The following is an 11,905-nucleotide window of genomic DNA, read 5'->3' on the forward strand; positions in this document are numbered from 1 at the left end:
AGCAAAATCTGCTGAAGCAAATCTGCAGCAGAAAATCTGAACGTGTGAACTGACCCTTAGGCCAGTTTTACGCAGGCTTAAAAATATTATTATAGGTATGGACATGTTCCGGGGAAAATGTCCCAATGTCCTGGCCTTGCCATTAGTTTACTGACTAGAACCTTTAATCCTTATCATGATTGAGTCCGTGTCAGTAAAGTCGTGACACTCAGCCATATTACATACACAGGAATGTGCCCATAATATACTTATGTGTCTCTCCTAAATCCTTCACCCACAAGGGTAATTACCTCCACATAACGGCTCCTACTGTTAAACAAACAGCTGACATCAATCCTTCCTGAAGATTAAAGGGGTACTCCGCTGATCAGCGTTTAAAAAACTGTTACGAACGCTGGAGCCGGCGACGGAAGCTTGTGACGTCATAGCCCTGCCCCCTCATGATGTCACGCCCCGCCCCCCTCTATGCAAGTCTATGGGAGGGGGAGGGGGCGTGACATCATGAGGGGCGGGGATATGACGTCACAAGCTCCCGGTGGCAGCTCACCATAATTGAACCCAGAGGCAGCTGGAGGTAAATGTAAGCCTTACTGTCCAAAAGGTTAAAGTTCAGCAAAACGTAGACCTAGTATGGCCACAACCCTCACCATCAACAATATCTTGACCAAGTAAAGGATTAAGAAAAAAATGGAGGGTCCCTGAATGTCACAGCGCAAATGTAATTCCTATCCAGATGCTTTTTAGGAATGGGAAACGGGGCGTGCGTGCAGCTTCAGGAAATCCCCGAGCCACACAGGAAACACTCTCCACGGAGGAGTGAATACATACACCAGCAGTTGTCAGACAATAATAGGAAATGCCTGATGGGGGCAGTGACTGCGGAATGGGGGAATAGCAGGAATCAGATGTGGGAATTTCATTGTGTATTTGTTGCGTCGGTCTGTTCTTGGTCACTTCTATCCTCTTTATATACTGAGTGACAACATTTCCATAAATCAAAGATTCTAAGTATTGCGTAGATACTTATTACTTGACTGTACCATTCAGAGCCTCTGCTCACAGATTTACCTCATCACTAACTTACCTTAACTTTCAGGTATTCAGGATTATTTTTTGGTCAATAACTTTTCTTTGTTTTGTTCTATTTCCAGGGACCCTCTTCACAAAGCACCCGATAGAGTTGGACACATCACAACCTCTGGTGGATGTGCTGGTTGAAGCTCGAGATCAAGGATCTCCAAGTCTCACTTCTTTCGTCACAGTACAGATTCTAGTCACGGATGTCAATGACCACGTCCCCACATTCCCACAACAACAATACACGGCTGCCATACCCGAGGACTTGCCACTAGGTAGCACCATTTTGATTTTAGAGGCCACTGATGCAGACTTGACACCAGAGAATTCAGTCCTGGATTATACTATTCTGAGCGGAAACGTTGGTAATGTGTTCCAAGTACAGAGCAGCCTCCGATTCTGGAATGGACAATTTCAGCAAATTGGTTCAATCATATTGACAGACGCACTGGATTTCGAGACAATGCACTCCTATAACCTCACTTTGGGTGCGTCTGATAGAGGCGTTCCCCAGAGAAGCCATTCTGTTCACGTCCTCATCACTGTACTGGATGTCAATGATAATCCACCAGTATTTCCACGTCCAGATTATAGCGTACTCCTAAGTGAAGCTGCACCCGTTGGCTCTGAGGTGCTACGTGTATTGGCCCAAGATTCTGACTCTGGACAAAATGGTTTGGTGCATTACAGAATCACGTCTGGTGACGAGAGTCGACTTTTCCAGATCAATGAGGCATCGGGCGCAATAAAGCTGGTGCGTCAGCTGGACAGGGAACGGCAGGCTGTGCACACCTTAGTTGTCCTAGCCTTTGATGGCAACAGTGGCCTGGTTAATTTTGCACTTGCTCCAGTTAAGGTAGAAGTCCGGGACATCAATGACAACAAGCCTTACTTTCCGGTACAGATTCTGACCACGAGTATAAAGGAAAATCAACCAGCAAACACTTTACTTACTATCATTCACGCCATTGACCTAGACACCGGCATGTTTGGTCACTTGCTATATACAGTGCTAGAGCTTCCAGCACCAGAACTGGGACTACCTAATGGAAAAGATGTATTTTCTGTAAACAGGACTTCAGGAGAACTACTGTCCCGGCAGAGCTTCGATTATGAGCGCAGTAAAGCCTTCAATATGATCGTAAAAGCAACTGATGCTGGAAACTTTTCCGCTACGGTCACTGTGCAAGTTCTCGTGACGGGTGAAGACGAGTATGATCCTGTATTTGTTGCTCCATACTTTAATTTTGAGGTTCCAGAAGGCGCTAGTAAAGGTCAGACTATTGGGCGGGTTCAGGCCACAGATGAGGATGAAGGGGCTGACGGTGTGGTCCTTTACTCTTTTTCTAAACCATCACCCTACTTTGGAATCAATGAAACCACAGGTCAAGTCTATCTGAAAGTAGACAGTCAGAGACATCGTTCTGGACGCTCAAAAAGAGAGACAAGGGAAATGATGATGGAGGTTCATGCTCACAGTCCTCTGCCATCCTCACGAGTAGCCATGGCTCAGCTTACTGTGGACATTACACACACATCTTTTGGTTTGGCCCCAGACCTGAATTTACTGCTCATAGTATCTGTAGCTTCATCATTGGCAGTAGTTGTAGTTTTGGCTGCAGTAGCAATTATTCTGGTGGTCTGCAGGTCCCGGGGTATGCATAAGAAAAGTGATGAAGCTGATGCCCAACTGGACAATTTACAAGGTAGTACCCTACAAAGAATGGGGCACGATAAATCAACACTTGGTAGTGGTGATCGAATCTATCACCAAACTCTCCCAGGTTATTCTATGGAATCTTCCACGGTGGATGGATCTTATACTCGAGGGGGCTCTATAGATCCCTCACATTCCAGCGGACGGGGGTCAGCTGAAGCTGCAGAAGATGATGAGATCCGTATGATTAATGAATATCCACGTGTCGCAAGCATTACATCTTCTATGCAAGAGCACATATCTGCCCGGGGCCCAGATTCCGGTATACAACAAGATGCCGATCAGCTGTCGGATATCTCCTGCGACCCCTCAATGGATAGTGGCCAATGGTTTAAAAACAAAAAGGGTTCTGGTCAGTCGACACTGTATCGAGATGATAGCGGGGGAGGAGGAGCTTTTATGGGGGTGGGATGTGGGTTAAATATGTCACACCCAAAGGACTATTCTTTCCCAGAAGATGGCAAACCATCTGTAGAAGGATCCTTGACAGCTATTGTTGCTAGCGATGAGGAACTACGTGGCAGCTACAACTGGGATTATTTACTGAATTGGTGTCCCCAGTTCCAGCCATTGGCCAGTGTGTTCATGGAGATTGCTCGACTCAAAGATGAGTCAGCATTAAGAAAACCTTTCCAGCCAAAACCAAAAGCAATTCCTCAACCTCGTATTGATCCACCTCCTCTTATCACATCTGTTGCTCATCCTGGTGCTAAAACTGTGCCTCCTAAGCCAGCGGTGGGCAGAACCTTCCCCAACTTCTCATCCTTACGCCGTTCCCCTATAACCCACGAAGCTTCTCTTTCATCCTCTATTATACCTCCTAGCTTCTCCCCATCGTTGTCTCCTCTAGCAGCACGCTCTCCTGTTGTGTCCCCATTTGGTATCTCCCAGGGCCCATCGGCCTCTGTCCTTAGTACAGAGCATAATCTCGACCCTTCAGGTGATGGGGAACTAAGAATTTAATAAGATCAGAAAACGTGGAGGATATGGACACACAGAAAACATAAGAGTCAGAATTGGTGAGAACATTTCTTGTGGCAAGAGACTAAAAGTTTAAAAGACCATAAAACCATGAAGCTAAATAATATAGAATGAGAAGGGTTAGGATAGACCAATCTTAGGCCAAAATCATGGGTAATCCTTCTATGATGCTTCCTTCAAGGTTCCCTCTGTTGACCAGGGGTAAGAAGCTCCATGTCTCTGCAGCATGTGACAATACACTCCAGAAGAAAGACTTGTGATGTCCACGCTTCACTCTGCTAGACTGCAGACCAACATGCAGTCCTGCCCTAGACTGGCAGCTACTTTTTGTTTTTCAACATTTTTTACATATCAGGCAGGACCTGCTCACCAGCAGCTGCATACAATCTGCAAGGGCTGTGACCTATCTAGGCTCCTTACCTGGACTAGACCTATAAGCATGTTCATGTGAGCATGACCGAGCCTCGTGACCAGATATGTGACCTAAGAAGATGGACTAAGGAATGTTTGCTTACATGTAAAGTGTAATGCAAGAGAGGAACTGAGAGAAATTGGTGAAAAGGTGGATTTATTATAAATTATGTGTATAAAGAACACTATATGTGCACTACAAAGGCTTATGGGGCAGAGAATGAGCATTGTGTTTAGGAGGTGTTTATCTATATAAGTGTACGGTGGACTGGATGGTATTGTATACAGTTATCCGAGTTGTCCTTTTATATCTAAGAATACAGATTTGTAGGAATACACATTCCCATATATGACCAGTTCACATTTACCAACAAAAAGTACCATAAAAGGTTCCTCAGTTAGGAACACAGTCTAAAGATGGGCAAATCCTACGAACAAACAAGCTAAACATTTCTATAGAATTTTTTTTGATGGTCAAGCCCCCAAAGTCTACAATATTCTGCACACTAAATCTGTCCACGACTTAACCACTGGATATCACCATAACACAATGACATTACACTATATGTGTAGAACACTACAACCCTGGCATGGCCTGACCACTAGAAATGACTAGTATACTCTATACCCATAGGACAGGACCGTATCATGGACCACACATCTAGATACAGGCTCTCTGCAGATATAATACCCTTCTATGCTTATTCAGGCCTGTAGGATAACTGTATAGAATATCTCCTGTCTACAGTAATGGACAGGAGACTCCGAGGGCTAAGAAGCCCTAATGTTGTAAAAGTTATCTGAAATGTTTGAAGGTCATATTGGTACAGTTGATCTGGATAAAGATGGTTTAACATGTGAGCTAAACATTTTGTGATGTTCGGGGGCTGGGCTAAGCCCCTAAAAATGTGGTTACAGAAGAACAGGGCCACAGGCATCAGGTGAGTTCTGGAGCATAGTGGGGGCCTTGTGGTGCCCCCCCAGAGGTGTTTACACACAAAGCCTTATGTCCACTCATGGTGTCTTACCTCTGACCTTACTCTGTCACTCGTCCAACACCCTCCATGGACATACAACATATAGGAGGCTGAAACAGACTTATATTTAAGAGGTGGACAATAGAGGGAGACAGCCGGGAACCAATGTGGGAGGGTTCAGTGGTCATGGAAATGTTTTTTTGGTCTCACTATGCAATGTTATGGTGGTTCCTGTGGTGGCCGTCATCTGGTCAGAAGCTGCAGAGCATTAACCAATAACCAGCTACAATATTCATATCAATGAGGGCCAAAGATTTCATTGTCCCTGCATTTTCAGTGGGCAGGATGGGTCTTCTCAGACTAAGCAATAAGCCTTGTGCATCCAGGAATTAGTCAGTAGTGTTTTGTGTTTGTGTCTATAACGTCCGGGGAAGCAGTCAGTATGAGTCCCCGTCATTGCATGTACGGTACTATTCACCTTGTATGAGATGTTGGGGCGCAGAAGGAAGTTGTCTCATATATCGAGTGACCATTGTCCTGTGTGTCCTGTTCAGTGTCGGCCTCTGAGAACTTCATTCCGGTCATTCGGTGTTGGTCTTTAGGACTCTCTGCAGTCTTGACCCAATGCAGTGTTGCACTCCTGTTGCTTCTCTGTAGTCTATTGCCCAGTCCCCACTTCTCTTTAGGTGACGTTGAGGGACCCTTCTCTCATATCACAGAGCCTGTGCCATTTTGCGGCCTCTACACTATGTAATCCGTACTCCACAACCTGCTAGAGCCACAGACCGCTAAATACCCCCGTAAAGCACTTGTAGTGAGCACTGATCTCTCTGTCAGGATAGTGGCAGACCTCTCCCTATTCCCCCCTGTATGAAGACGCTGCTTATCAGTAGATGAGGAGAATAATAAGCTACCTGTAACTATTATACCGTCAGTATTACCCCCACGCTGCCCCGACCATTAGTAATAATATCAGCATTACCCTCTCCAACGTGTTCAATCACAATGATGTATTTTAATGTCACTTTACCGCCATATCAGTATTATCCTCCCAGTGCCCTATTATGTGTGTATCTGGGTGAAAAGAGTTTTAGGAAAAGTTGTGCAAAGACTACGATAGAGGTGCCATCTCGGACGACCAGCTGGGCACCACATAGTCCTTGTTCTTTTACCTATTCACTGAATGTTCATATTTCAGACCCTCAGGTTCAGCCATTTATAGATCTTACTGCCCAAGACCTTTCCTGTAAGTTCAGCTCCTCTCTCAAACTAGTCGGTGCTCCACGTAAACGCATTGTCTGTACCCTCGCACATTTCCAGCCCCTCAGCGTTACAGCCAGCAGCCATGTCTATGTGTATCTCAGAATCTTATTTATTATACTCTAGAAAACCAGCTGTGTCGCTTCACTTACTTTGTATTTAAGAAGACTATGTTGGGGTGATTGGGGGAGGGGGGGTATGAGGATTATTGTATTACAGGGTGGATACTGGGCACAAGGGACACTGCTATGTACCCAACCCCTCCCTTGGTGTTACCAGTTCACAAGTGCCAACTTTTATACAAAACTCCTTTTTAAACATGTGGAAATCTCTTTGTAATAAAAATAAATGAGAATTGACAAGTGTGGAGTCTGGATGTGGTGGTCTGTTCACAAAGGCTGTGGTGGTCTGTTCACAAAGGCTGTGGTGGTCTGTTCTCAATGGCTGCGATGGTCTGCTCACAATGGCTGAGGTGGTTTCATCACAACGGCTGCGGTGGTCTGTTCACAACAGCTGTGGTGGACTCATCACAATGGCTGAGGTGGTCTCATCACAATGGCTGCAGTGATCTGTTCACCATGGCTGCGGTAGTCTGTTCACCATGGCTGTGATGGTCTTATCACAATGGCTGCGGTGGTCCGTTCGCCATGGCTGTGGTGGTGTTATCACAACGGCTGCGGTGGTCTGTTCACCATAGCTGTGGTGGTCTCATCACAATGGCTGGCACCATGAACTCTTCACCTTGTGGCACTCACCTCTTGATTCCCGGCCTTCTGGCTAGGATCAGAGACATTTTTATAGATCCGGACTGATGTCGGGGCAGTATATCTGTGCACATTCACTTATTTATTTCTTTTTTGTCACTGTGTCACTTTTTACGTGTTGTGTGTCCACAGGATTGTTAGGATGCAGTAGCTCTTCTGGGTGTCCCTCCTGGTGGTCTAGGGGAGGTGTGTGGGGCCATCAGGTTCCGCACCTCTCTGCAAAAACCCTGGGTACTCCTGCATGGGCAGGGTACCGACCGTTATCGGCTCTGCGGGCAGATACCTTGGCAAATGTCAAGAGGGATGCCGGGAGCATTTGTGGTCCCTTACCAGCTTTGGCGAAAAGGGACATTGAACTTGGAGCCTCGCAGGTACCTTTTGGTGCGGAGGCGAAGGGTAAGGTTTGTTGGGGGCCTCTCTCCTGCCTGAGAAGGGCTTGCGATAGACCGCATTCTTTGTGCAGTTTTTTTAGTGTAACATGTTTTGCACTTTTTCTTGCACCTTGGGTGATTCGAGAGCACATACCTCGGCTCTTAGATAAGAATGGCTGAATGGCTGTGGTGGTCTGATCACCATGGCTGTGGTGGTCTGATCACAATGGCTGCGGTGGTCTGATCATAATGGTTGAGATGGTCTGATCACAATGGCTGCGGTGGTCTGATCACAATGGCTGCGGTGGTCTGATCACCATGGCTGCGGTGGTCTGATCACAATGGCTGCGGTGGTCTGATCATAATGGTTGAGATGGTCTGATCACAATGGCTGCGGTGGTCTAATCACAATGGCTGCGGTTGTCTGATCACAATGGCTGCGGTGGTCTGATCACAATGGCTGCGGTGGTCTGATCACAATGGCTGCGGTGGTCTGATCACAATGGCTGCGGTGGTCTGATCACCATGGCTGCGGTGGTCTGATCACCATGGCTGCGGTGGTCTGATCACCATGGCTGCGGTGGTCTGATCACCATGGCTGCGGTGGTCTGATCACAATGGCTGCGGTGATCTGATCACAATGGCTACGGTGATCTGATCACAATGGCTGCGGTGATCTGATCACAATGGCTGCGGTGGTCTGATCACAATGGCTGCGGTGGTCTAATCACAATGGCTGCGGTGTTCTGATCACAATGGCTGCGGTGTTCTGATCACAATGGTTGAGATGGTCTGATCACAATGGCTGCGGTGGTCTGATCACAATGGCTGCGGTGGTCTGATCACAATGGCTGCGGTGGTCTGATCACAATGGCTGCGGTGGTCTGATCACAATGGCTGCGGTGGTCTGATCACAATGGCTGCGGTAGTCTGATCACAATGGCTGCGGTGGTCTGTTCGCAAGACATCTCAGAGGAACCAAAATTTAAGATGGTTTCTGGTGCAGACCATGACCTGGGAGGCCTCTATATACAGTAGATGGTCAACTGGTCCCAAAGGAAACACCATGTTTGATCAACAATAATCTAATGTTTATACCCAGTGTTACTCCTGTCCTCTTCATTATTGTATTAATCTCGAATAGATCTCTAAACTTCCGTTCAAACTGGTTAAACAATCTATAAACTGGTGGAACGATGGCTGGACCCTGAAGAAATGGCTCTAGTGACACTTTGGAGAGGACAAAAGATGCCAGTGAGCCCAAGTACAGCAACTTCACAGACTCCGGCTATAGGCCCCTATACACATTACACAGATATCGGCTGAACATGACAACTTTGGAAGTACTGGGAAACTGTATGAAGGCCCCCCGAATCTCCTGACACTATGTAAGCAGTGAGAAGGATGGGGGCATCATGAATCTCTTGGGAAGATAACTTTTTGCCAGAGGACCCCCAATCCCCCTTCTCTCCGCTCAGAATATATTCATACTCAGCTGACAGGATGGGAAGCAACAGCTATATGTGTATGGCTACCTTAACAAAAATAATAGGCATATCCACAAACTATAGAGAGTTAAAAGTGTGAAATAGTAAAGAGGCCAAAATACAGGAACAATGGGGGAGATTTATCAAAACCTGTGTAGAGGAAGAGTGGTGCAGTTGCCCATAACAACCAATCAGATCACTTCTTTCATTTTTAACAAGGCCTCTGCAAAATGAAAGAAGCAATCTGATTGGTTGCTATGGGAAACTGGGAAACTTTTCCTCTGGATAGGTTTTGATAAATACACACTGCTCAAAAAATAAGAGAACACTAAGATAACACATCGTAGATCTGAATGAACTTGTCGTATGAAATCCTTTTCTCTTTACATAGTTGAATGCGCTGACAACAAAATCACCAAAAATTATCAATGGAAATGAAATGTATCAACCCCTGGAGGTCTAGATATAGAGTCACACACAAAATCACAGTGGAAAACCCCACTACAGGCTGATCCAACTTTATGTAATGTCCTTAAAACAAGTCCCAATGAGGCTCAGTAGTGTGTGTGTGGCCTCCACGTGCCCGTATGACCTCCCTACCATGCCTGGGCATTCTCCTGATGAGGTGGAGGATGGTCTCCTGAGGGATGTCCTCCCAGACCTGGACTAAAGCATCCGCCAACTCCTGGACAGTCTGTGGTGGATGGAGCGAGACGTCCCAGATGTGCTCAATCGGATTCAGGGGAACGGGCGGCCAGTCCATAGCATCAATGCCTTCCTCTTGTAGGAACTGCTGACACACTCCAGCCACATGAGGTCTAGCATTGTCTTGTATTAGGAGGAACCCAACCGCACCAGCATATGGTCTCACAAGGGGTCTGAGGATCTCATCTCGGTACCTAATGGCAGTCAGGCTACCTCTGGCGAGAACATGGAGGGCTGTGCAGCCCCCCAAAGAAATGCCACCCCACACCATTACTGACCCAAACCGGTCATGCTGGAGGATGTTGCAGGCAGCAGAACATTCTCCACGGCGTCTCCAGACTCTGTCACATGTGCTCAGTGTGAACCTGCTTTCATATGAGAAGAGCACAGGGCGCCAGTGGTGAATTTGCCAATCTTGGTGTTCTTTGGCAAATGCCAAACGTCCTGCACGGTTTTGGGCTGTAAGCACAACACCCACCAGTGGACGTCGGGCCCTCATATAACCCTCATGGAGTCTGTTTCTGACTGTTTGAGTGGACACATGCACATTTGTGGCCTGCTGGAGGTCATTTTGCAGGGCTCTGGCAGTGCTGCTCCTTGCACAAAGGCGGAGGTAGTGGTCCTGCTGCTGGGTTGTTGCCCTCCTACGGCCTCCTCCACGTCTCCTGAGCCACTTGTGTGGGTTGTAGACCCCGTCTCATGCTACCACTAGAGTAAAAGCACCGCCAGCATTCAAAAGTGACCAAAACATCAGCCAGGAAGTATAGGAACTGAGAAGTGGTCTGTGGTCACCACCTGCAGAACCATTCCTTTATTGGGGTGTCTTGCTAATTGCCTATAATTTCCACCTGTTGTCTGTTCCATTTGCATAACAACATGTGAAATGAGTGGACAGTGGGATTTCACAGAAGTGTCAGTGACTTGGAGTTACATTGTGTTGTTTAAATGTTACCTTTAGTTTTTTGAGCAGTGTAGTGCTTTCCCTGAAAGCAGTCTGTCTAAGGAGAGTGATGTCTTAACAACCAAGAAGACTAGCTTTAGGGGTAAGGGATAGCAGGACTAGATATAGAGGGGTAGCATCATGTCTGGTGGAAACCAGGCACTGCCCATCACCTGCCCAATACCATCCCTACAGTGATCATGGTGGGGGCAGCATCATGTCTGGTGGAAACCAGGCACTGCCCAATACCATCCCTACAGTGATCATGGTGGGGGCAGCATCATATATGGGGGAAACCAGGCACTGCCCATCACCTGCCCAATACCATCCCTACAGTGATCATGGTGGGGGCAGCATCATATCTGGGGGAAACCAGGCACTGCCCATTACCTGCCCAATACCATCCCTACAGTGATCATGGTGGGGGCAGCATCATGTCTGGAGGAAACCAGGCACTGCCCATCACCTACCCAATACCATCCCTACAGTGATCATGGTGGGGCAGCATCATGTCTGGAGGAAACCAGGCACTGCCCATCACCTGCCCAATACCATCCCTATAGTGATCATGGTGGGGGCAGCATCATGTCTGGGGGAAACCAGGCACTGCCCATCACCTGACCAATACATCCCTACAGTGATCATGGTGGGGGCAGCATCATGTATAGAGGAAACCAGGTACTGCCCATCACCTGCCCAAAACCATCCCTACAGTGATCATGGTGGGGGCAGCATCATGTCTGGAGGAAACCAGGCACTGTCCATCACCTGCCCAAAACCATCCCTACAGTGATCATGGTGGGGGCAGCATCATATCTGCAGGAAACCAGGTACTGCCCATCCCCTGCCCAATACCATCTCTACAGTGATCATGATGGGGGCAGCATCATGTCTGGAGGAAACCAGGTACTGCCCATCACCTGCCCAATACCATCCCTACAGTGATGATGGTGGGGGCAGCATCATGTCTGGGGGAAACCAGGCACTGCCCATCACCTGACCAATACATCCCTACAGTGATCATGGTGGGGGCAGCATCATGTCTGGAGGAAACCAGGCACTGTCCATCACCTGGCCAAAACCATCCCTACAGTGATCATGGTGGGGCAGCATCATATCTGGAGGAAACCAGGTACTGCCCATCCCCTGCCCAATACCATGTCTACAGTGATCATGGTGGGGGCAACATGTCTGGGGGAAACCAGGTACTGCCCA

At 47.5% G+C, this 11,905-nt stretch overlaps 1 protein-coding gene across 4 annotated transcripts in view; it reads left to right on the top strand.

Annotated features, from left to right (window-relative positions):
• The window catches only part of DCHS1 (dachsous cadherin-related 1), a 114,640-nt gene extending 107,853 nt beyond the window's left edge, over positions 1-6,787 (top strand). For all 4 annotated transcript variants that reach the window (XM_056552940.1, XM_056552942.1, XM_056552941.1 and 1 more), the window contains exon 21: positions 1,152-6,787. In XM_056552940.1, the coding sequence (XP_056408915.1) occupies positions 1,152-3,757 (2,606 nt within the window). In that variant the 3' untranslated portion in view covers positions 3,758-6,787. The remainder of the gene's footprint in view (positions 1-1,151) is intronic.
• Positions 6,788-11,905: the final 5,118 nt, after the last annotated feature.

This window comes from Hyla sarda, unplaced genomic scaffold (assembly GCF_029499605.1).
Source record: "Hyla sarda isolate aHylSar1 unplaced genomic scaffold, aHylSar1.hap1 scaffold_214, whole genome shotgun sequence".
Lineage (NCBI taxonomy): Eukaryota > Metazoa > Chordata > Amphibia > Anura > Hylidae > Hyla > Hyla sarda.